At 38.8% G+C, this 27333-nt stretch overlaps 1 protein-coding gene across 4 annotated transcripts in view; it reads right to left on the reverse strand.

Annotated features, from left to right (window-relative positions):
- STX7 (syntaxin 7) overlaps positions 1 to 27333 on the reverse strand; it is a 51116-nt gene that overhangs the window by 9787 nt on the left and 13996 nt on the right. For 2 of the 4 annotated variants that reach the window (XM_064508989.1, XM_064508990.1), the window contains exons 3-10: positions 18950 to 19019; positions 16904 to 16994; positions 15012 to 15149; positions 14236 to 14288; positions 13391 to 13481; positions 11973 to 12045; positions 10572 to 10654; positions 7931 to 8415 (exon numbers count right to left, since the gene is read on the reverse strand). In XM_064508989.1, the coding sequence (XP_064365059.1) occupies positions 8293 to 8415; positions 10572 to 10654; positions 11973 to 12045; positions 13391 to 13481; positions 14236 to 14288; positions 15012 to 15149; positions 16904 to 16994; positions 18950 to 19019 (722 nt within the window). In that variant the 3' untranslated portion in view covers positions 7931 to 8292. Of the gene's footprint in view, positions 1 to 6456; positions 7893 to 7930; positions 8416 to 10571; positions 10655 to 11972; positions 12046 to 13390; positions 13482 to 14235; positions 14289 to 15011; positions 15150 to 16903; positions 16995 to 18949; positions 19020 to 27333 lie in introns of those variants that run through there. The other 2 variants (XM_064508991.1, XM_064508992.1) reach the window with 2 other exon arrangements.

Here is a 27333-nt window from a genome sequence, read left to right on the forward strand (position 1 = left end):
TTATGGATGTCATACATCTGTGAGAAAAGAGAAAGCTGAGGTCAAACTTCCACTCTCCTGGCTATGTTCATAAGTAAACCAAAAAGGGACAGAAGAGGTGACTGAAGGGCTGACTCCAAAGGAATTGCTTGACTCTCTGGGCACTTGTCTGTTTTTAGGCGCAATCCCATCAAAAAATCAGAACTGGTGGGGATTAAAAAAAATCTCACCCCTGTGCCTGCCAGAAGTAAGTAAAGGTTCCTCTTCAGTATTTACACTGAGATCAAGGCTGGTTGAGAAGTGCATGAAACTTACTGAATTGATTATATGAAATTGCTCTACTACTGAATGTCTTTGATGCTGAGTGAATAAAATGGCTGTTCCCAGTCTAGAACTACTGACTTGCACAGCAATCATGTAGTCAACCTAAATGACTTCATTTTCAGGAAGAAAATTGGAATAGGATTGACAGAACCTTAAAAACAAGCTGATTCTACCCATATGGGCTGCCAAACAAAAGCTGGAGCAGTGGAAAAGTTACTAGTAGAAAAGACAAGGAGAAATTGTGCAAAGAGTTGCTCTTACAAAAATTGCCTACTGTCTGGGAAGGTGAGTTGGCACCGGGAATGTAGCGAAGATGCTGAAGCAGGGGAGGCCGAGCCTTTAAAAGGGATCTCAGATTCCTGAAGGCACCATGCCAAGAGCAGCAGAGCCTCAGGGACAGACTGCACACCAGTTTCTTCCTCTGCACAGATTTGTACATCTCCTGCACTCTGTTTACGAAGCAGATAAAGCCACCTCTGCAAAAAACAGTATTTCCTTCAACTGTTAAGCTCCTACATGGACAAATAATAAGTGGTATTTCGTAGAGGCAGTTTCAAAGGGACAGGAGCGTTACATGATTAAGCAGAATGACCCAGCAGCCAGCTGACAGGGTCTCAGCCCATACAGTCCTGATCTGCCCAAAACCAAAGGTTTTAAAAATCTTAGTGAAACAGCCCACCTTTTCAGACAGTTGCTTGCTTAAGAGTTTAGCATAATTAGCAACAAAGAAAATATCTTACACATTTTACAAAAGAATATTGATATTTTCCCTGAATAAATCTCAAATAGCATATAATTGACTGCCCTCCATTTATACACAGCTGAAAGTAAGTATGTGTATTTCAAAATATATTTTATATTCCAAATATGTTTAACAAAATCTGTACTGCTCAAAACAGATTAGGAGAAGGTAATTCAACCCTTATCAAAACATCCAGATACCAAAGCTGTGAGGGAAACTTCTACAAAAAGATAAACAAAGAAATCCTTAACTCATCTTAAGGCACCTCAGCCTTTCACGAGAGCTATTTCAACACTGATCTGCAAAGCAAATATTAAGAGATACCCTATGGGGCTCTCACCAATAATCCAGCTACATTTTCACACTATCATTTTACATTTTTCAGTTGTCCAGACTCCTAAGCGTATTGCTATTTGCAGCCATTAGAGCTTGACACAGAACGACAGCCTGTGCTGGCTGACCAGGCTGTAGAAAAGCCATCTCCCTGACTCCTAAACTCAGTCACACATCAAAGACAGAGAGGCACATACCTATTCCTCTTGCACTAGGTGATATTTAGAAGTATTTCTTCCTTTAAAAGGAAAAATTGGCTTTTGCCTTAAGATTTGAGAATTTTGTCTTGCGCTTTTGTCTGGCAGCTGAGGTGCCAGATTGCCCTTTTCCAGGGACACCACTGTCCTGTCCAGTATGGGCCTGCAGTGGAAAAGCTTTTCCCGCATGTAAGGATAGTTGCTTATTGCTGCAGAGACATTCCTCCCATGAATCTTCAAGGTTTACACTTCCCTGAGCATATGCCAATTTATGAACTAATAGAAACAATGCAGATCAGAGAAGAATGCTCTACTCTCCTTCTCTACTTAAAGTTCTCTTTTTATTACTTTAAATAAAGAATGATTTGCTGAAGACATCAAAACTAAGGATGACACAGAATGAGAAAGCTTCAGCTTGTTTTTGTCACCTTACAAAAACAGTTTAAATCTACTTTTTAATATACATTTCTAATCCTCCTAGCTTCTTCAGCCTAATTCTCCCTGACAACATAGTGGCTAGTCTCCAAGATTACATTTATTCTTTATCTAGTTGAAGAAGAGATATCAGGGAATGGCATATCAGACAATGCGATTTCTTGCTATTTCAGTGATACTTTCTAATAACATCTAATTCTTCCCTTTTGCTAGCCTCTGGAAACCTGATTTTGGATTTTCAGTTCCTTCTCTGCAGAGGGAACATTCATACATATGTAAGGGTGAGTGGGAACAAACACAATGCAGATGGTAGGGAATATATTTAACTATCCTCTCCACAAGTTGCTGGTTTATGTTCTCCCCTGCAGCAGAAAAGGGTCTATGTTTGTCCCCACTTACCTCCTTTAATTAAAGGTTAATATAGTTGACAGGACTCAGGAGTAGCTGACATTGTAGCTGAGACACTTACTATGGGTCTCGAGTATAGACAAATCTTCTCTCATAAGCTGCAAGCTGGGGAATTACAGTAAGAGCTACAGCAGATTTTCCTTTTTGTGTAAAGGCAAAAAGATATATTAACATTTATATATTCTGGATTATTCCGTTTGCCTTCTCCTTCCCACACGTCATGACTACCATGTGAGTCTTCAGACTTTTATGTGCATTGCCAAGGACCAAACATTTTCTGCTTAAATGTTAAAAAAGGAAAAGCATGATCCTAAATCATTCCAAGATGAATCTTGAAGAACTGGAGGGGCTGGGGGAAGGAAACAATGCTATTGGCAATTTCTTTTTTCTTTCTTTTTCTTTTTACTTTTTGCAAGATGTATTTTAAAATACGTAACATTAACAAAAACAAAGCTGTGATCTGATTCAGTTTCTTGTGCTAACAAGCCTTTGAATCTAGGCTAATTTTTTCTTGAATCAGAAAAATCTGTTTTATCATCAGAAACATGTAAGTGCTGTGTTCATGGACAGAGACAAGATTATTAAAAAAATTGTAGACAGTCATACTGAATATTTCTTCTTCAAAATATTCTTACAAAGATGAACTGAAACAAGTTCAATGCATTTCCTTCTCTCCAGTACCTTTCTGATATTTGGAATAGGAGCAAGAGGAATCATGGCAGCTGTGATCAAGCCTAGATATTCAAAATAACCAACAGGGAAAGGACACGATCAATTGTATAAATAGCAAACTGCAACACGATTTGGTGCTCTCATGATGTTCTACTTCAGGAAGTACAATCTACTTTTTGATGATGAACACTTCGTCACTTTTTATGGTTATTTCTGGAAAGTTCCTTACTGTTGTGCAAACAGTTGGCTTCCTTTATTGTTGAATGTCTTCAGGACACACAAAGAACTAAATAAATACCTTACTATCTGCATCCTTAAGCTACGGAAATGACTGCAGCTTTGGAGGCACCATTGGAGACATACACAAGGACAAAGATGCATGAAAGCTTATCAGTTTCAGATATTTATTCTTGAAAACTCTACGCTGCAATAGCATGTGGAATGGCTCTGCAGGTGGGCACCTCATCAGAGGATAATTACTCCTCATCCCACAACAGCTTTGGGTGAGAGATATTTGGACTTAATTGCAAACTGAAAAGGAAAGCTGCATGCTATGCACTTCAGCACCACTTAGCACTGTGGGTATTGTAAGAAACAGAAAGTCATCAAAAGCTGATATAAAGCAGCACTACTCTTTCCTCTCTCACTAACCTCCTGCTCCTGAAAGCATCAGATAGGTTCAAACAGAACTAAACAAAAGCAAAGCAAGTCTTCTGTTCCAAACTTGACACCCAGCAACACAAGGCAAACGGTCCTTGAAACAGCCCCCGAACTGAGATTATCAAAAAGAGTATTTGATCTTTCAAACTTTCCTAACAGATTATGTCATTATCTCCCTTCCCCCCACCTTTTGATCCCTTGCTTCCCAAGTTTAAAAATTGTTTCATGGTTTCAAACTATTTTTGATAGCCAAACTCCAGCCCATACCTTTGACATCCATTATATTTGCTGCCTTTATGCACACAGTGAGGGGTGTGACTTAAGAAGGCTCCTAGATAGGAAGTTATTTTGGAGCTATTGTATACGTTGCTGATTATCATGAACAATTTCCAAGGGGGAGGTGCAGCAAAAAAAAAAAAAAAAAAAAAACCTTTAAAAAGCTGTCTGCCCTTGTGATTTTCAGCTCTTTGAAAAAGCACCAAAGAACAGAAAAGCACCCCTGGTGTGTGGTTAAGATAACTACAAAGGATCTATTCTTACCAGGTTTCTTCAGTAAAACGAGGGGTGCTTTGATTGCGTTTTTTAGCCTTGTTAATCTGACAGATATTGTCAGCCAATTTGGAACAGCCAAAATAATCTTTGTTCTAAAAACACTAACTCATACATGTTATATCCAAATGTTTTACTAGATTCCTAAGAGATATCAAAGCTTTCTTTAAATGCTTAAAAATTGCATTTTATACAACTAACAGTGCATGTATGCAGGGGAGGGAGGAAGAAGACAAGAGTTTCATTAAGAGCAGCTTAAAAAGTAGTATTTATGCCCTCCAACATGGACATTCTAAATAAAAAGAAACCCACTCCCTTTGTTTCTGCCTAATCATGTTTGAAAACTAATAGCACCAAGATTCTTAATTAGCAATCACAGCCTTGCAGGCAGGTCTTCCCAATAGGTACAGGAACTTGTGAGTAAATACTCCAGTATCAATTGCCCCCCACCCCTGCCATCAGGCTGGACCAGCACAGCAGAGACAGCCCTGCCTGCCAGGATAGGTCAGCCCAGAGCAAATTGCCAACATGGAAACAGTCCCCTCACTCCCGACAGCTAGTCCTTAATCTCTTCCATAGGTTAAGGGCTACAGAGTGTTGCCCCTCCACTGAGATTTAAGCAAGGAGGAAATCTTTTGTCTTTGTGAGGATGTAGGGGAGGGACCCCCCAGCCCCAGCAGTGCTCTTTAAGAGTAAGAGGCAATGAATGAAAGCTAGGAATAAGACACCGTGGTTCACATCAACGCTGTCTGCTCCCTGATAGTGCCTGAGCCATGAGGACAGGAGAACACTTGAATGGAGAATACACACAGCTGGCTGAAAGGAAAGAGCCACTTGCACATGGCAAATAAAGACATTCAGAGAAATCAGAAACAGACAGAGAAGAACAAGCAGAGGCAGCAGGCTGAAGTGTGTGTTTGGGAAATGTGATGCCGTGCAATTCAACTTTTCAGTCACTGAAAATCGTTGCCTCAGTTGGATTCTGACCAGCTCCTGATGGATGAAACTTCATCTCCTGGCTATTCTGCTTTGCAGTCACCACTGGATAAACTCACTAAGGAAGATACTCATCCCCTTATAAGACAAGTGGGCAATCATAAAATATACCACTTCTATCCTGGAGTGAACAATAATATTCAACTTGATAAGCCTTTTAGTAGAAAACTTGCAATGAATACAAAATGTTACCAGTATCAAGCACAAACAGAACTACTCTGCCAGGAGTCAGAGCTGAAGATCTGCTGCTGAAGTGTTGTGTTCCCCTCCTAAGCGCATCAATGAATCAAACAGTTGCTGATAAAAGCAGACACTGCAATAGAGAAAAGGATCTCCTGGGAAAGTTGGACCAGGTTATTCATGTTTGTGGCTGTGTGTAATAGTGTAAAACCTTGGGAAGTTACCATGACGTAATGTATTACAAAATCAGTTTCAGATGATTCACTAGCATAAAGAAAGCTACTGGGCCAAAGTGCTGAGCGCTCTTCTAGTTTTGCCTGCTGTAATCTGGAAATGAAAAGGGCATTAGCATTATGAGCTTATATTCTGGCTGGTAGTGTCCAAAAGCATATCTGATGGTTATTTGGCAACTAAGGTCAAACGGAGTCTCAGCATTGCTCTCAAAATAAAGGCAGCCACATGAACACAGTAGCTGGGATCTCCATACCCCGGAACCCATACTGGAAGTTATATGAAAATTAAATTCCCCTTTCAATCTCAGAGGTGTTCTCCATGTTACACAGACCATAATCATGTGGTTTGAAATGAAAGATTTTTCCCCCATTGCTTTTGGAATCCAAACATGGCAACACAAGCCCACTTCCCGCACTGTGGATTCCTATCCCACTACAGCTTCATGCAATGACAAAGGATAAGGATAGGAACAGCTGACCTCAACACCCATCTGTCAGCAGCTGTAAAGAGCAACACAACCTTTCCTCACAAGACTGGGCTCCCACAGGTGGGAATGCAAGATCCAGGAGAGTCTTCATTAACACTGTGAAGTGTAGCACAGCAACAGAGATCTTTCCGAGATGATTAGACAGCAGACCTGGTGCTCTCTGGAGTTGTTCAGAAAAGTTTCAACCATTTACATAAAAGTAGAGGAGACAGCTGTGCTTGTAAACACAGAATCTGAAAAAAGGAACTATTAGAAAAATGTACTCTTTAAAAGACCTTTATTTTGGTTGCACAGTTACAATTCTTTATGTTTACAGTTAAATTGTTCCCAAATAAAATTTCATAGCTCACCATGTAGACAGTGCATTCTCTACCAATCTAGTGTACAAGAACTTTATAAAATACAGATTAAGTGCCTTTTTCACCTGTACACTTTTCAGATTAGTGCACCGACATCAATTAAAAAGGCAAATAGATTAATTCGCAAAAAAGTGTTCAGTTACATTTCTAATATATTAGTAAAAAATGGCACAAAAAGGAAAAAGGTCATTTTAAAGTCTATAAGCATTATCAAAATTCTTAAGCAGTTCAAATCAGTTCAACTGATTAAGAATTTATTTTTATATACCACTGTTGAACTTGGAATTTAACTTGTAATCTTCTTCTCCTCAGATGTACAAAACACCTCACATACAACTTCAGGTCTGTTGACAGAAACTGAATCACAGCATTTTCAGAATAGTGACATTCAAGCGTAGTTAGGAAGCTGGGAATTTCTATTTTTCCCAGTAAATCTAATAATTCACAGACTAGAATTTATTTTCATCTAGCCAAGCTCACTGATGCACACTTCAGATGTGAAGGTATCAGGTGTGCACACATTAAACACAGTATTTCTTAATGCAAGAACCGAAACAAGAAATCCACACTCACAAGTTACACCATCCACCCTACCTACCGTTGCAGGAGGCTTCCAGGCATAATGGCACTTAACGCCACAGAAAGACACATGAAGCATCTGAAAGATTTTAGGCAAACTGAAGGCTTAATTTGAAAGCTTCAGTTTTAAAAGAGAGAAATCACACCAACTTCAGCAACCTACATTTTATTTTTGAACCACTCCTAACAAATGGGCAGGTGGGTGGGCCAGAAGGGAAGGGAAAGAGATAGGAAGACATTACTAGCTTAAAAATAAAGTCCAAGATAGGAATTTGTTGCCTCAAGCAACAATTTGGTAGTTTGTTTTGGCAGCAATATTTAGCAATACCCCCAAAGAAAACTACTCCCCCTCATTCAAAACAAGTTATCAGGATTTTTGATTAGCCCCCTAAACCCTAAGAGGTTTTTATGTTTAAGTTAAGAGAACAGTTTATGAAGTTGACTGATTTTACTGATAAGAAGCACTCACATCCAAGAGGGCAGGCAGTTATACCAACCAGAGCACTGAGAATGTTACTTCTCAGGTCAAAACAAAGTCTCATAAAAAAAGCAAGTGTGATGAAGTACAGAACCATTATTTTACTCAGCTTCACAATGAGAAAACCATGACTGTAGGAATTTCCTTTCATAATTTAAATACCAATTACAATGCTTTCTCCAGAGACTTATTTTGTAGAAAACCATATGATGATTCCAAGAATCAATGCTCCAACAGCAAGTATAAGAATGAGGATGCACATTTTCTTTCGGGACCTTTGCTGCCAATAGAGAAAAAAAAGTTGATTGAAAATAGTACCAAAAGATCAGAAGACTAGACAAATGCTTTTGCGGTCCTATTGCTTGTGTAATTCAAATAAAAGCTGTCCTTACAAACAAGAATAAATCATATAAACTTGTTCGAGATAAGAAGAGTAATTCATTCATGAATTAAATTTAAGGCTATATTATTCAACAAAAAAATTTCAGTGGTACTTTCTAGCATACATAATAAACTACGGAAAGAGAATGCAGGAGCCTGGACATTGGATGAAAATAATTAGAATATTGGGGGAAAGAAAACATGTGAGAGCATGTGGCCATGTACAGAGGAGAACGGACATGCAATTTGCATAGTAGAGGAAGCAGGAATGGTCTTCAGGAAAAATTATTTAAGAACTATTAATATATACACTGAAGAGGACAAAGGATTGCCATTCTAGACTTCTGGAAGACTGACTTTGCATTCATTAATAGTGTTATTTTAAAGTTGTTTTTTTGAAGTTTCTTAGAGTTCAACTTGCCCTTAAAGAAAAAAAAAAAAGACCTGAATAGATACCCAGTTATACTGATGCCACTACAATACTGTGCAAGTCATGAGCATATCCAGAACTTCTAGACCTCCCACACAAGTCTATCCCTTGAGATACCAGAGTAACCAAGATGAGGAGCAGGCTGCCATTTTTTATCTGAAGTAGCAGGGAAGGGAATAATACACTTTACCAGTGAGTTTCACAGGCTTTTGCTGATATCGAAGGGATGCTAACACTCAAATCTTGGGATTCTAGGCCACAGCTCCAGAAGCAAAGCCAGGCTTTGCTCTATTTGGCAGACGTGCTTCTGGCTATTTCTTCTCCAGTACAGATGGCCTGTTTGTTTTTCCTGCATAACTACATCTGTCTCTATTTTTCACTGGAACAGACTGTTCTCCACCCTGCTACCACCCAGGCTACTCAGCTTCTTGTTTTAGCTATTTTCTTCTAGTTTTGCTAAGTCTCACTATCACTTCTCTCCTCCCACTGTCAGCCTAAAGCTCTTCCCTTACCTGTTTCATCATTTTACTTGCTAGAACTCAACCTCTTTGACAGAGTCCCTTCCATCTCTTCTCTGTTGCCAGATTCTCTTCTTTCAGCTCTTATACTCCCAGTCTGTTCCTTTCTCATCGTGGTGACCACCTCTTACCAACACTGAGCTGAAGTCAAATATTATCCCTGTAACACTACCCAAGCAAGGTACTGAACTAAAGACATGGAGCTGTTATTTCCTCCTACACTTGACTGTCATTCCTACGAGCACTAAAGCAACAGCAATAAAGCGGAAAGGAAAGAGGAGAGAAGCCTGGCTTTGCCCCTATAGCTCTACATACCCCATATGGCAAACTGGTGGTGCAGATCCCATCCAAGCACACACCAGGGCTGTGAGGGTACCAAGCACATGCAGCCTAGTCCCCACTAATATGCCTAGGCCTCTCCCAGTTCCTCGAGGGGGTCAGAGCATACACAGATATTAGCTGCTGAAATTAAAATAAGTCTCCTGAAAGTGCAAATGATTTTTCAGAGGCTTGGAACAAGGCTGAGTTTTCAAGCAAAGAAAAGCTCAAATCCAAAGCCAGTGGCACAATCCTGTCAAATGGAGGCCACCTCCACCAAGTATCTTGTGTCTACTGTAAGTCTCATGCTACACAAGCTTGTCAAAAGCATGGAAAATATTTCTTTGAGGTCAGAAAATATTCATCCTTTCCTCCTCAAGATGAAAAGCTTTTTGTACTACTCTATTTTAAATTTCAACCCAAAAAGTAATATCTTGCATGGAAAATTTTGGTTATTATTTATGTTTTTATGAAACTCTCAGTATCAAAATAGGAGCTATCATTCACACTTCATAATGGATTGTGTCAATTAATACCATCTGGAAAATAATTTGAGGATGCCTCCACCCCTTCTCCTTCCCGACTTCTTCTGAGATGAGCAGGCAATCCTTCAAACGTTTTGTCATTGATTTACTGGCCTGGCTGCTACTACTGCTAGAACACATAAGAAGATTTTAAAATCTAAAAACTAACTTTGACTAAAGAAGGAGTATTTATTACTAATAAGATTATTTCTAATCAGTGCCAAAAATTTTAAAAAGAAGAGGTATTAAAAGGTCTTTAAAACGCTTTTCAAAAGGTTTGAGAGCTTAAAATACTTTTTTAGGATCAGTGTAGCAATCAACAGAAGCAGAACTTACAAAACTTTAAGAAGATTTTGCTTACATAAGAAGGTTTTGCTTACATATACAGCAAAAATTGATGCTACTTGACAGCACCTTCAGAAGACTTCCCTGCCTGCATTCTCCAGTCCTCCAATGATCTTTAGAGGCTCTTCCTCCACACACAGTCAACTCTTTCATTCTTGGACTGTAAAGAAGGTTTTGTTTTGTTTTTTTTAAACTAAGGGTAAAACTCCAAGTGCTCTGAAACAACCTAGTTAATTTTATAGGAGACCCAAAGCTTACAGAGATCACTGACTTTTGTTTCATAGTGACCTAGAAATACTGTTCTATTCTAATCATAAACCTTTAAGTGAGTCTCCAAGCCTTGAGGAAAATGCTAAGCAAAATCTGAATTGCAGAAGTAAGTGGGAGTCAGGACTACTGAAAAAGGACAGTTACACACAACTGGCAGTTGGCATTGACATTACCTGGTAGTTCGCTGCTCTTGCCAGCTGCTGGTTTGCCTGTTGGACATGTACATCTGCATTTTCCACGTTGGCTTCTATGCTGTCTTTATTTTAAAAAGAAAAATTTCAAAATTTGATTAGTTATAACCAAACCGAAGGGTTGGAATGCTGAAATACACTTGAGACTATCTGTAATAGCTTCCCTCCACAATTGTCAATATCTTTATTAACACTCCAAGCTTTATATTGTTCATTGTGGAAGTTTGACCTTTCTTATACTAAATGTTTTGCACAGGCTAAAGTTAATTTCTGAACCAACCAAGGATTAAGTGTCTGACTTCATATGTCAGTAAGAGCTCCCCTGTTCTAGAAGCAGGACTGAGCCTCAGAAACAGACTGGGGTAGAAACTCTCTCTCAATACTTTCTTGTCCTCTGACTTGCTACTGACTACCTCTGCTTAGGGAAAATGCCCAAGGCCAAGAACTCAGGGGAAACAGACACATGAAATACTCCAAGAGCCATGAATATAGTTTGGTATTCAATCCTATTGGCACAGATGTTTTTCCTGGAAAAATCTGATGGGATCTTGAACATATTATGGTGGAAGATGATTTAAAAAAAAAAAAAAAAGCCCTGCAAATGTACACTGGACAACAGTGTGGCTTAGCAGCAGACTCAGAAAACATATTTTGTGATCATATTTAATGAAAAGAATAAGCTTGCCTGTTTGGAGGGTAGAAAAGGAACCTTAGCTGGCTCCGCATACTTATACCATTAGTCAGAACAGTAAAATTCCCCAAATGAATATTTTTGTTGTTGTTGTTCAGGAAAATGCTATTTCTCAATTTAGCTTTCTTCTTTTTTTAAGCTTTCCACCATGTGTACGGTGGGAACAAAACAAAATGCACCCCCTGCTCCCATCACATTTTCCAGAGATCCTTTATAGACCAAAGAGAAGCTTTAAATTGTGTCATTCCTTTGCTCTCCCCCTTCACCCAACATGCTTTTTCTTTAAGCTCAATGAAAATACTATTTAACAAGTACTCAGAAAACCACTTTTAAATATATTTTATACATATTAAAAACTACATATTATTTTAAGCTACATTTTAAGTTCACTCTTCCTATCCTCACTCACTCTATCCCCAGCCACCACAGACAGTCTGCCCATTAATAGGTTGCATCTGATTTGCTTTTGCACTGACATTCTTATTACAGAAAATTTTCCAGCGAAAGTTCCACATTGCTGCTTTCCACAGAGATAGGATTTTATTATTTGGAAACAACTTAGAACAAATAAATAACAAGTAAAACACAGCTCATGGCATGAGGGGAAAGAGTGATTTTTTGCCTCCTTGCATCACAGCATTTCTGTGTATGTGCTTTAACAACTTTTCAGAGAATATCTGAATTGGACTTACCTATCACATCACCTTGTTCATGAATCATCATTCCTAAATCTTTGAAAATTTCATTGATGTCCATAATATCTGCCTGCAAGGAAAAAGTCATCACATTAATTGGCATAATCTTTTACAGCATCCCTGTATATTTAGATAAAAAACACTGCTCCTCCTCCAGAATATGCCCCTATGATTCTTTATTATAAGGAAAAAAAAACCCTTAATATTTATTTGGAATTTTATTTTACTACAAGTTAAGTTTATTATAATCAAACAGACTATGTGCACAAACAGACTTCACATTGTATCACAAAAGGGGATCTCTCATATTGCTGAGGGTCTGTCTACACACAAACTTGTAGACTTAGTTTAACTGAATAGATTTTAAATTTAACTGGTGCAACACTCCATCTGAAATACCCTTTTTTCAGCTTAGAGGCAGGCTCATGCCAACTTAGCTTAAAAGCTATCAATTGACGCTAAGTGAATAAAAGCATATGCAGAAAGTGTTTTGCATTAGTTTTAGTACATCTCTTAAATTAAACACACATGCTTTATAGTAAGCGCGGTTTACAGAAATGATCTCTATAATATGGAGCCACGCTATTACACCTATATTAGATTACACCACCACCATCTGGTTATGATGAAATGATAGATGTCACATTACCACTGTGCATATCAATCCTTGGTTAAGAAAGGGATCATATCTGTTTAGTTTACTGTATGTTAGTGCATGAGTGGCAGGGAGGATTTCCTGCTGATCTTTTCCAAGATCTTTCTTGTTGACGGTAGAGATGTGAATTCCTGATTGGCTGAAAAAATTCATTTCATTTTCACAAAAGGGTCTTGATGACAGTATTTCATCACATTGGCAATAACTATTTGTGTACTTTAAATCTTGATGTTAAACGCTTTTAAATTTTTGACAAGACCTTAATTACAAAAGTTTAAATGAAACAGGGCATCTCCATTTCCAGATGAAGTGTCGAAAAAAACCTGCTTACAGAAGAAACATGTCAAACTATATATTTGGGAATACGTGGGAGGTAGGGTATGATTTTGCTTCATTTATAATTATCCTTAAAAAAATTATATAACATGGTAAGTGTCTGAAAAATTATGAGATATATTTTTCCTTGTAAGCACATGAGCACTTTGAATTCCTTAACTGAATCAGTGAAATTAAACACAGTAGCAAAACATAGCTTTCATACAGGAGATTTCTACTGCATATTTCATGTATGAGGTAATGGCAATATTTGCAGGCTAAGCAGTAACAAAATAAACCACAACCAAAAAACCCCAAACACCCTATCCCCTCAGGATTAATTTCTGCAACTAATGGTCATGCCAGTAAGAACGATTCTTCTTTGGGAGCATTAGAAGCATATTCTTAGATCTGTTTTAAGGTCACACATAACACTCACACCTACCTCAAGCTGCCTAATGGAAGATTCTCTCTCCTCAATGAGACGGAGGTCATCTTCTGTAATTTCTTCATCTTGCACTTGTGCTTGAGGTTGACTGTTGAACAAAAACCCACCATAATCGAGCAATCACAATGAGAAATAAGTCAGAATAGGAAGCATAAGATGATCGTCAAATATACACAGCAAACTTTCTGTATCAGTTAACAAAACGCACGTTTTTACCCTTGCATGTCTAGCTAACAGAAAAGGTCTGAACAATCACATTTTTGATATAGGAAATTGCTGCTGTAGGCTACTTCATAGTAAGGTTACATGCAGCATTGAGGTAGCTGCTTGGAAATGCCATGTATGAATGTGCAGATAAAATTTCTTCTGAATTATAAACTGCAGGGATTAAACTCATCTGACGCAAAAGTAAGCTGGCCAACACCAATGGAATCTGAGGCTGAGATGTAGCTCTTGGACAGTATGAAGTAACAGGAGATCAAGCAAACATTAGATCCTTTAATCAGAGCTCAACAGTTTTACTGTATCTACATGTTGGACTGTGCTTACCTAAGTTTGGGTATCACAAAGCCCAGATATGGATTTGGGACAACTTAAGGAGATGAGTCACAGTGGAGTATGGAAAGAAGGAGGAGAATATGTGAACAGCTCCTTTTTCTTCCCACTGATGCCACCAACAAGCCTCCTCCCCACACCTGCCCCATGGAAGGAAGCTCAACTGAACAGCCTGTCCCTACTCCTTCCAGGAAAAAGTAATTGGTCAGAACAATCGGCAGCTGGTTTCCCTTCAGGCCACTTACTATTCTGAGTTAAGTTCAGACTTGTTAACAGATGAAGCTTACCTGTCCCAAGAGACAAGTGTTCCTTCTTTGTAGCTGTCTTCAGGAGCACCACCCTACATGATCGGTGTTAGGAAAAAAAAATAAAGTTTTATAGCCCTGAAAGGAGCACTGTCAGCATTCCTACAATGAGTCAATATTACAAAGTTTATATTAAGTCAACTTCAAACTGAAACATGATTTAACATGTTCTCAGCCTGATTTTGCTTTATGCATGCATAAGGCCAAAGTACATGCAAAAATATTGAGGTTAGTAACTGCCTGCTAGAATTTACAAGTATACCAACATGTATTTGGTGCAGTGTAAAAAGGCAAAATTGATGTGCTAGCAAGGAAAACATCTCAACATCTCAAGCTCCTCAGCACTTCTCCACTTCAATAACATATAGAGATAGGGCAAATGATTCTTCCATGTAGAAAAAGTCTGTTGTTATGTAAAGGTCCAGGAAAAGCATTTCAAGATCTACTAAAAATTGCTTTTGCAAGATTAGGGCACAAACAGAGGGGCAGTTCATGACTGTGCAAAAAAAGACAAGGAAAAAGTAACAGGTCACAGGGGGCTGCATTATATTTTAATTCAGCATTCACCACAAAATGATTCAGCTATGCACAGAAGTGAGCAAAGAAAACCACTACAGTTATAATCACTTTGCACACATTCTGCAGTACTTGGATTCAGATACAAGCTCCCGTTAGTAGCATCAAGGAAGCAAGTTTGACACCAAATACCACCAATGGCACTGTAAACAGAATACAACAGCACATTTTCTGATACTTACAGATACCCTTGAGCTGGCTCTTACTCTGGCTACAAAGTCTTTTTCTTTCTCAGCAGCTTGCCTTTGGAGTCTTTGGAAGTTTGTTAGTGCTGTAGTGAACTCTCCCACAAGACGATCTTTCTGTATTTTTCTTTGACGCTACAGGATAAAAAGTTTTACCAAGTCAAAGGAGCTCAAGATTTTCAAGGCTTTGCCATTTCCCGGCTGCTCAATGCTGTCTAAGGCATATACTCATTTTTTAAATAGGAATAAGGGAAAGCTGTCTACAAAATCATTTGAAACTGCATGGACAAACCTTCCATCCCTCCAGGATCACATAACTCTGTCACAACTTAAGAGATCTGAAGAGGAAATTGATGTATTTAGTTTCATTAAACAGCTGGAAATGAGCAATGGGCAGGAACAGGTCAAACAATGTTCTATAAGCTGATACATGCGAAGCTTCTACTTTCCTTACTACCTGTTTCTTATAAAACTAATTCATCATTTTAGTGTGAAATATTTTGATACTGTGAATTCTAAAGTATGCAAAACAGACTGATGGAGGGGTGGAGAAACATACTCCACATGTATTTTTAAATACATGTTGGAAACATATATTGCTGTGTATATGAGCTGCACTTAGAAGCGGGCCCACACTCCCCCTTAACTGCTTAAAAACTGTTACAGAAACACCTCTTATGAGGTGTACAGAAAGACCTAAAGGTAATAGGTTTACCACCTTTATTTTTTGAGGAGTCTGTGGGGCAGGCAAGAAGAATACTGGACACTCAGGAGAGTCTCCATTAGATTTCCCTACATGTATACATTACAACAACCCTTCCTTCCAAATTTGTGAAAGCCTTTATTTTGCAATTTGTCAATCCGTTATTTATGCTTTTCATTGAGAGGTATCCTTGATGAAGATGCTCATGATAAAGGGAGTAAAATCAAACAGTAAAACATCTCACCATTAACTTTTCAGCTCCAGGATCAAGCAACAGAGAAACTATAAAATACATTTTGACTGAACTGCAGGTTATTTGCTAAGACCAGGTTTAAACAACATTAGAAGTTTACTACTTCACAGGCTGAGCACACATGGTACATGGACTGCCATTTGAATTCAGTATATCAGGACAATTAACTTTCCTAAAGACTCTTTGGTAACAAGCCACAGACCAGATAAGTTGTTTGAGTGGCAATAACTTGCATCCGTACCTCCTGGTGTCCTGTTATCTTTTCTTATTTAAGCTATAGATTGCATTAGGATAAGAAACCACAGAATGGCAGCTAGGAGTGTGCTAATGACAACAGCCACTTTGCACGTTACTTCCTGTCCAGATTTCACAGCAGACCTGGGAAAGAAGCAGCTTAAAGACTGTACGAGTTATTTTAGTAACAACTTCTCTCTGCTATTCCTCCAAGAAAGGAAAAGCCTGCGGACAAGACCTAGTGTATACACTGATCTGAGTTATGCAGAACAGACTTGCTGGGCAAATCATTTGGACAGTGTGTGAGCAGGTGTGGCCACTGGCCAGGCAGGTAGGTACAGCACACAACTCCCCGCCACTGGAAGTGCCTGCTGAGTCAGACAGACTTGGCATCACTGCTGCAGGTTACAAAGTACCCAGCTACCTGCAATCATAGGCACAAGGTACTGCCTCAGTTCCTGCCATTTGAGTCAGATTACTCCATTCCTCATACATAAAAACAACTTTGGAACAGGTCTCCACTGCAACAAAATATACCTGTGCCATAACAATCTGTCATGCAAGTGTGGTGATTAACAAAATAAGTTTGAAAGCCTGGTGAGGAGTAGAAAAAAAGGCACACAGAATTGAAGTCACTCAAACACTCTACATGAGCCAACATTACGGTCAAACAAACCATGGTCTTTGGTGGTTTTATACCTGTTCAGTTGTCGCAGGCAAAGATCCAAACTCTTTAATGTACTTGTCAGTTTCTTTGGCAAGCTGGTTTGTGTATTGCTGCTTCTGTTGCCTAAAACCAAATGCAAAGTTTCATTAGAGACTGGTAGGTACACATTTCACTGATGCATATAAAAGTAGTAGCACTAAATGCTTCACTGAAGAGCCATGAACCCATCTTCATTCCATTTTTCACTATAAAGTCATCATGAAAGCCAACCACTCTGGATGCTGCACAAGATAGACACCAAAGAATGCATGTTCGTAATGGAACAGCACAAGTAATCACTCCCCCCCTTTTTTCTTTTTTAAAAGAGATTTTTGTATTATTTGAGTAATATTCAACAGTAAGTTCCTAGTTATTCTGAATATCTAAACATACTTTTCCATTGCTTTTTTGAGGCTACTGATCTCAAAAATTGACAAATGCCTGTTTATTTTTGATAAAACAGAGTTCGGAATAACTGTAGAAAAGACCAAGTTTTTCTGTGAGGAAGAACATACTTTGGCCTGGATATAACTCTGGGACCACAGTCCATGAAAGACCAATTCCTGATAATTACTGGAAAGCTTACACAGAGAGATCTATATTCTCCAATTATGCAGCAGCTGAAAACTTTATTAATTGTTTACCAATAGAGTTAACAGTCCTTTAAAAACATCCTTGTCTTTAGGAGCACTGCTATTCCTCATTTTTGTTTCTTTCTGCTTCTATTATCACACATTCCTTAACCAGTCTTCATACATTTTTTTTTCCTGGGGCAACTCAAACTGTTCCCCTGCTTTCCCACCCTCCTCTCCAATGTAGATAAAAATAAAAAGGTTTTATCTGGAAAGTTATTAGCAGAGTCAACATCAGCATTGAAAATAATCAAATAACTCTTCCAGACACATACCAGCATGAAAGGAAGGGCCAAATGTTCAGATGAATGAAAATGTGACAGATGAAAACTCAAGGAAATTTACCACATATATTAACTTCCTAAAGTGATTGGAATGTGTCGCAATAGTTTCCAGCTTTTTTAGTTGTGAATTGAAGCCTAAATCCTGCCTAGTCAGTGCACAAACTGTGTATGTCAATTTTCACCCGTTCACAGCCTCCAGTAGGACAGCCACTGTGCACTGTATGCGAATAACGTTGCAGGCTCTGAGCTCAGGCTATTGGAAGGCAATTTGGTTGTTCACACAAAATGAATTGGATGCCTTTGGTCTAATACACACTTCCTCCTGCCATTTGGTGGCTACACTGCAGCATGAACCACACTGAAGACTGTCAACTTTCTCACCCCCAAGGTCAACACAACACATATGGCTTATGTGCATGTATGGTGTAGAGATTAAAGTGGTAAAGGAGTTTGATTAAAAATAAATAAATAAATCACACAGGTCCATGAGACTGTGTCACGAAGTGGAGAGCAGCTGACTGTCTCAGCTAGTGACATGCTAATGAAAGCCCACTTTCTGCTGTCTGAGCACTGCCACTGAGCCTTATTTTACTTCTGCCTTTTTTTTTTTTTTTTTTAAGCATTTCTGGCACATGTTCACGCTATAATGTTATCTCTCACTGTAGCTATCATCAGTACAAAGACATTCCCCTTTTTCCATCAGTATCACGTCTCACAAAAGGCCCAAAATATTACCCTGGGAAACTCTATACATACTTATTTCAAGACTTAAGTGGGTGGGTGTGGGGGGTTGTTTTGCTTTGGTTTTTTTCTTCATTTGTTTTTAACTGTGGCATTGCTTTCTGATCCTGTCACCTTCCCCTTCTTGACATATAGCATATGTTCTGTAGAAGTACTGATATCGCAGGCAATGTAGCTGGGCACACCAGCTGACTCTACTCACAAAGACTACCCAAGATTAATTTTCAAAAGGACATCTCAACATTTAATTTTCAAATATTTCTCTATACTTGCCTTCTTCAACAAGATCAAGCATTCTGCCTAACACAAAAACCACCCTATCACCTGCCAGGAGATTGTTTACAATGCAATGAAATTAAAGGTTTTCATGTGAAGTACTCACAGCTGTTGCCTCAATTCAGGCGTGTCATGTGGTGTTCCAAGTTGATGTAGTATTCTTTGTATTTCTGCAGCTGTTTGCAAAGAGGAAGAGAAATATTAATGGGGCACAGACATTTTTCTCTTAGTTTCATGCATTTTTGCTAGACAAATCTAAAGCCATACAAGTTGACAGAAAGTGATATGCATGACTTGTTTGACCTACTGCAAAGACTCCACTAAAAAAAAGTCCCAAACCAACCAATAATCAGTTTTTGCCAAGTCAAAGACAAAGCCCAGGACTTCTTTAAAAGGGTGTGAATGTATTCAATTTCCTAGTCTTTAAATTGCCTATTTCTGCCTAAGTGGTAGTATTACTCTAATAAGCATAAAATACTCCTTTTAATTTTTTTTTAAAATAAACAGCACGATTCTTAATCTGGTTTAATCATTCTTATACATGCCATTTTGGAAAGACATATGCAAGACGGCTATGATATTATCATATAGAAATATTTCAGAATCAGTGCATTAATGAAGAGAGAGCAACAAAGTATTCATGGTCTTAAAGTACATGAAAGAATAGAAATCCTAGTATCTAAGTTTAAATTTAAAGTTTGAGACACTTGTTCTAAATACATATACGTATTTTTAACTGCTGGACACAAAACATTGGTGATTTTTAAGTGTATTTTATAAAATAAATTAGTTTTGAACTGCAAAAAGTGACACTTCACCTGAGCCTTACTTCCAGCTTAGTTATTTACTGTTATATGGGAAAGCAAGGCGAACAACAGACAGACATTTCAGGACATGCAGTTCATCACACCGCAAAACTAATGTTCTCAGTGTGCTCTATCTTGGCAACAAGGAAGAATAAATATGTAAAATAGTTTAATTTTGCTCAACCTCAGTGAAGAGTAGACTTGTCTTCCATACATTTCGGTGGCTCTCTCCAGGCAGACTGGTGTACCACCCAGTCACTATCACACATGTCAATATAATAATAGACAGGACCCTTGCTTTACTAGCACACTTTTTTTCTCTGAAAACAGTTAAATTTGTGGTAAAAGGCATCTCTCAGTAATGATGAAAACCAGAAAAAAGAGCATTTTTCCATACACCATGAAAGAGGTTTGTAACAGAATGAACTTCAGTTACAATAAGAAACTTATCTGTGACTTTTGTTAAGCACTTTGATAGAACTGGAATTCCTTAGAACATTTTAGTTATAAATTTCTAATGTTTGTTTCATAAGAAGTCTCCAGTGAACTATATTATATTGGATTTTCTAGACTGCTTTATGTAACATTGTGATACTGACTATTGCTACAACCAATTCCCTCCATACACAACCAGGATAATGAAGATACTAATAATAATAAAAAGAAAAGTGGAAAGTTAGCGCTTAAGTTTTGCATGAAGTCAAAATCAAATACTTCAAGACGAAAGTCTTTGGAGAATTAAGTGGACCTAAGTTACTACAAAAATTACTTAGTGAAACACCGGTACAAGGTGAATTTCACACATCTTGCAATTTAATTAAGCTGAAAAACACATAAAAACACAAGTGAAAATTCTTGAATGCTTTCTACAGTCACCATCAGCCAGCAAGCTTCAGGGTTTCTGTAGCTCAAGGGTTTAGTACCTGCTGGGCCCCAGGAGACAGGCACTGAGCTTCATAAACCTGAATACTTGTTAATTGAGGCTTGCGCTCTGAAGCATGCACTAGTGATCACACTTACTGGTAAATAACTATTTTGGTTAACTATGTCTTCTTCTGCCCAGCATAATGCATTGTTTTAAAGCAAAAAAAAAAAAAAAAAAAGCAACAAAGCAACTTGTCTATGTTGTCTTTAGAGTTCAACAGTCTTGATTCATTAACTTTAATACCTACAAAACTCAAAGCAAATCATTCTGAAGTTTTATCTGTTCAAAGACACCTTGGCTCTTTAAATCAGTTGAGAGGGTGCTCAGTCATTCCTCTCCAAAGTTGAAATGCCTCGGTATGTATTTTACAGAATAAAAAGCTTCAAGCACTCTGTTAACATGCATTTCACAGATAGAAAAATCACCAGTGTCTTACTGCCACCTAGAGATATTTAACTGTAAATGAAAAAGTGAAAAGGCAAGGTCTGGGTTTTAAATAAAGGCTATTTTTTGAAAAATTCCCTGAAACAAAGCCTATATTTAAAACATTTTCATTCCAAGTTAATTAAATATATATCCTACTTTTAAAACAGAACACAAGTAGGCAATCGAAAGGAAATTAAAAGACAGCACAGCATAACTGGTCAGCTATACAATTCTAGGAAGGGAAGTTCATCCTGGTTCAAGCCTCGTGACTCAAGAACTCAACATGAAGTAAAACACATTTTACCAAGAAGCCTGTAAGTAAGCATCAAAATAGGAAAGTGCTAAAAGGCTTAGTAAACTCAGGAAAAAGAAAGAATGAAGGACTGAACAGACAGCAATTTTTCTGGCTCTCTTTAATTTAGCATTTCCCACCTTGGCTTCTCATATTAAGGATATTATTTACAAAAGAGAACACTTCTTTCATTTGTTAATTCATATGAAATATACTGCACTGTAAGCTGAAACATAACTTATTCAAGCAAACAAACGGAAAAAGGCAGAGTGGTAAAACTCGATCTTGGGCTACAGGCTTCGGTGGCACTCCTGATGCTGTCGTCATGGAAAAGCCAGAAGCCTGGTATTTTGTACAAGAAGCAATCAAGTCAGCAGGACCAGTATAATACAGGAACTAAAGAAGTTGCACTTCCTGAACTGATTTACAGTCCATACACAAGTCTGCAAGTTAAAGAAGTCTGTCCTTCGTTCTCTTACAGCACAAGGAGCTTCCACGGGCTCCTTCCACCACCCACTACCCTGTTTGGGAAGCAAGCGGGTCTTGGAGCTGCAGAGTGCAAAGCTGCTGGAAAGCTGGGATTACTTTTCACAAGATCAAGGCCCCAGAGTCCCCAGCTTCTCTGTTGATCATGGGATTTATAATGCTGCTGCCTCCCTGGGGTAAACAGACTTTTGTCTCCAGGCCGTGAGTGCAGGCTGGCTCATGGAGGCATCTGGCTGCTATCTAGGTGCCTTTCAACTTATCAGGAAGACTTAAGGGTCCCAGAGAGCTGGCGGAACAGGCCTGAATCACCAAGCCATAGCTCCACACCATAAATACACCAGTAACAATCAGAGACCAAAGGTCAGTGCATAGTTTTACCTGGTTCCTAAGGTTACCTCACCCGTGTGGTTTTCCTTTCCCCACTTCCTGATTCTTCTCGCTTCCCATGTCTTGGGCCAGAGACAAGGAGCTCTGGGACACATAAGTAATACTACTCCCCAAAGGCCTCTCTGTCCTTCTGGACATTTCCAACCCCACAACAGAGCTGGTGTGAAACTTGTGAATGATTTTAATCCATTTCATTGCAAAGCCTGGCACTTTAAGAGGATCTCAGGTTGCCTGGGTATATAGACCTAGCTGCTGGGCCTTGCCCAGGAGCTGTGGAAGTACACACACCGCGTGAACACAGATGTTCTCCACAAAAGTCATCCAAAGTTGTCTTCAGTCTGCACTGAAGATCAAGGTATATGCTTGCATGTAAGGAAGGTGAATGAGCAGCCCTGAGGAAGCAGATCCTTGAGGTGTCAGCATGCTACCTCAGAAGCAAAGTCCCTCTGCCAAACTCTGTCCGTGGAAGATGCAGGGCGCAAGGTGCCATGCTGTGAAAATGCCTTTTCTCCAAGCAACTGCCATCTCACACACAGATGAAAAGGATCTCGCTCTTTCCACCTGAAAGTGAGTCTTGTATTAGGAAGAAGCAATACCATACTAGTAAGAAGATTTTTCATTTCTCTTCACAGTATTCCTGATCTAAATCTCATAATACATAATTATTAGCTGAGCAAAACTACTCAGCTACTCTCTTGGGCCAGTCACATGCTCAGGAACAGGTCAGACACGGTTAATGATGAGCCAGAGAAACAATTAAGATGTAACCTGAATTCCTGCTGAGAAAATTATTTAAGAGTCAGCTCATGTTTACTTTTACTAGGCCAAACAATGATTCTATTTATCAGCAGTGGAAGCTCTTCCTCTAGTTAAAGAGAACACAACAGGACCCAGAAAAAATGCTATTACAGCCTCATACAAAAGGTCTCATTTTCTCTACAGAAGTCACAGTGGCAGTGAGACTTAACAATGAAAATATTACATTTTTCTAAAAGGTAGAAGTATTTGAGAAACATGTTCCTGTCAAATCTGTAACGCATACTACTTACTCCATAGATAAAAACAAATTTCACATATTGTATCACACACTGTCCTTGTTTAACAGCTGCCTTTTAGCTGGCTGCGGAAGAGGAAAGTTGTATCTCCTTTCTCCTTGTCTTCACTTGTTTTTCAGCTGTCTCTGCAAAAACTGTTCCATTACCACAATTAGACCTGCGTGGATATAACTGATTGTAGTGCTTCTTGAACATGAAAATATTTAAGACTGCATAGCAAGTTTCACACTTAAAAAAAATAATAATAAAACGAAACCCAAAATATAAACAACTCCCCACCTCTAAGAATAGAGTAGCAAACAAAGTTCTCCCTAATGAAGAATTAGTAATCGCTGAGCAGGCTGTAACACCCTAGGAGTAACATAAGAAAAGAAGAATACCCAAACACTTGAATCAAATCCTAATTTTTGAAAGACGAAGAACCAAGAGGAGGGAAATGAAGAGAGGACTTGAAGCCATCCACCTTCTTTGGCAGGACTGGGGGATAACCAAGCACCATATTCATCCCTAGCATAAGACAAGGAAAACTGAGGCTGTTCTTAATTTGGGACCCTTGCCAATACGTCCAGCTACAAAACAGGCTTTCTTAAGTTACCTGCAATCTTATAGGTAGCTTATCTTCTCATCTCAATCTCCTTTCTGCTTCAAGTCTGAAAAAACAAACTTTAAATCCTCAATTGGCCATGACCATCTTAAACTTGTTGTAGCTTTATAGCTGGAAGGTGAGGTTAAAAGGCCACAACATACAAGCATGAAATGGAAAGATTTTTCGCAGGTGCTGCCTATTGCTTTGCTGCAGCCCGGAACCTCACTTCTTACTCATGCGTGATTGCATTATAGCTGCACAGCAGCAATTTCCTTCAGTGCTACAGTCCAAGCCAGAACGAGTATGCTGCCCAATTTCATACAATTACCATCTAGTGCTTCCACAGGAAATGCAGCACCCACTGGGCGTGCACGGAAAAAACACCGGCAGCACGAGAAGCAACAAACACCGGGACATCATACTGCAAAGAGGACAAAACCAGACGAGCAGGCAGAGCAAGCATAGGAAAGGCGCTATGACAGTACAGCAGCGGTTGGGACCTGTCACAGGAAGCAGAGGCACCAAGCCACCAGAGGCTGCTAGTATGGGCAACATGCAACTAGCTGCTGTAGCCCCTCCTGAGTACTAACTGTAATGGTGAGGGTCCCCCCTGCCACACCACTAACCAGTCTTTCAGCTGAAAAGAAATGGATAGGATTTTGGTCACGGCATAAGGTCCTTGGATCTAAATTCAGCAGGACTGAAACTAACAATGGAGATCTAAAGCTGTTGATTTTCAGTCCTTTTTCTGGCTCTTGAGCCTAAGCAGACTAAACAGAATCAGCAAAGTCTTCTCTTGTACGCACCAGAAGGAAAGGGCCTTTTCCACGCAAGACTCAGGCTTAGCTATGGCTTCCTATAGCAAATAAGCAGTGTGTACAACATCTGCTCCCTTACCTTTCAGAAACGCTTTGCCAAAGGCCATACACACACAGCCTCTGGTTGGGTAACTATGAAGAAATCACATGCTTGTTTCCAGTTGAACAAGTAAGTCAACAAATAGCACATCCAGCTACAGATGAAGTTATGTGGAATCTAATAAACTTTGAGAGTCACTTCAAAACAGGTTTTTGGAATAGACAGAATGATTTATAAAAATTGTACCAGTTCAAATTGTTTAGCTTTTGCCTGTAGGTGACAGACTTCCTCAATTTATTTGGATCCAATTCAGTGTGTTTTCTTTCTATATTTTGATTGAAAGTACTTGACTAAAGACAGGTGCTGTAGAAGACGTTCCTGGATCAACTGTTTTTCAGAGATGTTATCTACAGCAAACTAAAGTAGTTGCAATAAATTCAGTAGACTGGAGTTTTCTGTAGGAGCATAAGAACACATTTAAAGCTATCAGTGCAGTTCACACTCATTAAGAGTTTAAATCAAAAACAACTCCACTGTGTCATACACCTTGTTATCCCTGCTCTAAGCAAGAGTGACAGCTCAGCAGAGAAGGAGGAAAGAAAACAAAGATGGGGATGAAGTTTGTTGTCAGAGCTCTAAGGACAAAAGACTGAATAGGACTGGAAAGAGTAGGAAAGCGTCTTTAGGTCTCATACCCTCTTCTGCTGGATTTTATTAGACCTAGCATTTCTAAACAGAATCATGCTCCCAAGTGAGCAGAAACATAAGTAACAATGTCTGAAATTCAGAATTTGCCTTCAGTTTTTCAATTCAACTGTAATAATTTCACGCTAGTGTACTACCATTTACAATGGTCTTACAATGAAACTACGAAGAGGCTTTGAGGTAACGCCTTTTCTTCTAATGCAGGCAAAGAGCATACTAAATGCACATTGTTTAAGTGCACAATAACTGATCATGTGATCAATTAGTTCCCCTCAGCTGAGCTGTAATCAGTCATTAAATCAGTCATAACCACTTTAGACTCTATGTCCATACCCTAAATTGTCCTTGGAAACTCCCCCAAAGCCCAGAGTTTGAATACTTCTCTCAAGAATACCAAATAATAGATTGTTAAATTATGTATAGGATGCAAGATTCTGTAGTAAAGCAATAGCTGCACAAGCAACATAAAACCAGCTGATTTAAAGGAAGAAAGTTTGTTTTTGAGGGGTCGGATCATTAACACAGGAAGCCCATTCAGAGACTGACCTGGAAGGAAAGATACGCAAGACATCCCAGATTGGTGTTCACAAGTAAGGAGCTGTCACTCAGGGGGTCACTTGCAATTAACCACTGACCTGGGTTTATTCTGAGCCCTTAAGAGAGGGGCAGCCGACTGCACATCAGCTTTATAGGAGACTTGATAGAAGAGGGCTGTCTGGATAATCCAGCCACCATGCATTCTCCTCCCTTCTGCCCACAAGGAGGAATATCCAACTGAATTGAACGGGGAGATATTTTAAGTCTCTCAGTGAGGCTCTGGGATTTAATTCTCTAGAGATAGGAAAGAACAGGAGGACCTATGCAGAACACTGACAATGTTGTTTCCCCTCTGCTAGAAACGCAAGCTGTTTTGCAAAAGTTATCTTGTTTAGATGAGTCCATCCATTGCTCAATCAGCAAAAGCAACAGTTGCTCAAACAAAATTCTGGATGTCTTCACTGTTCACCTTGCAGATTGCACAGTAGTTCTACAATTATTATTTAAAGGGTTTCTGAAGAAAATTGCTCAATTTACGAAGATCTTTCTTCCCACCTCCCTGAGACCAGTCAACGAAGGTAGACCAAAACGGTACAGCACAAGGAAAATTCTGCCTTTCCTGCACTTATTATCACAAATCTCTTTGGTGTGTACGGAATACCCAGTTTTTACTATTTTACCACTAGCATAAATAAATCCCTGACACTCACTGTCATGCAATTTCATTCACATAAGGCAGTTTCATAGATCATTTTCCAATAGAACCAAAATATTTTTAATGAACAAGATAAAACAGAAAATTCTGGAAATTCATAAACAGATCTGATATGTATGCTACTTCAAATATGTATGCTACTTTATATAGAACAAAGCCTTTAAGAACAGCATGCAAATAATTCATACTTAAAATTTTCAGAAATAGTTTCTCTCTTAAAGAACTGTGAGGTTTCACATCTTCATCTCATTGCAGAAAACAGACATCTAGAATGACCTGAAACACATATGAACTCCTCATTCTCTTATCCTCTGCATTTAGGTTACAACATGGATATAACAGATTAAAGTTTGATTCCTCAACCTTGGGTTAACATCTACAACTTGAAACGCAGAGAACCATAGTAAGCACTTAAACCACCTAAGCAAGCAGATTATTCTAGGTTTGACTGAAATCATTAAAGCATGAAAATCCATCCTAGATCTGAGGAGCCTTCTTGACAATAACAGCAACAACAAGAAAACAAGATTTGTTGAAAATAGTATGTTCCCACTAAATTAACTGGAACTTAGCTGTAGCTAATTGGAAATTTCTGACAAAATCATTATAAAAGTCTTAAAACAAGCTCTATTTTTAAAGTCTATTTGCTTTAAAATTGCACCTGTACAAAACCACACTTTACATATAGACAAAACAGAATTTTGTTTTCATA

This window comes from Dromaius novaehollandiae, chromosome 3, assembly GCF_036370855.1.
Source record: "Dromaius novaehollandiae isolate bDroNov1 chromosome 3, bDroNov1.hap1, whole genome shotgun sequence".
In the NCBI taxonomy this organism is placed as follows: Eukaryota; Metazoa; Chordata; class Aves; order Casuariiformes; family Dromaiidae; genus Dromaius; species Dromaius novaehollandiae.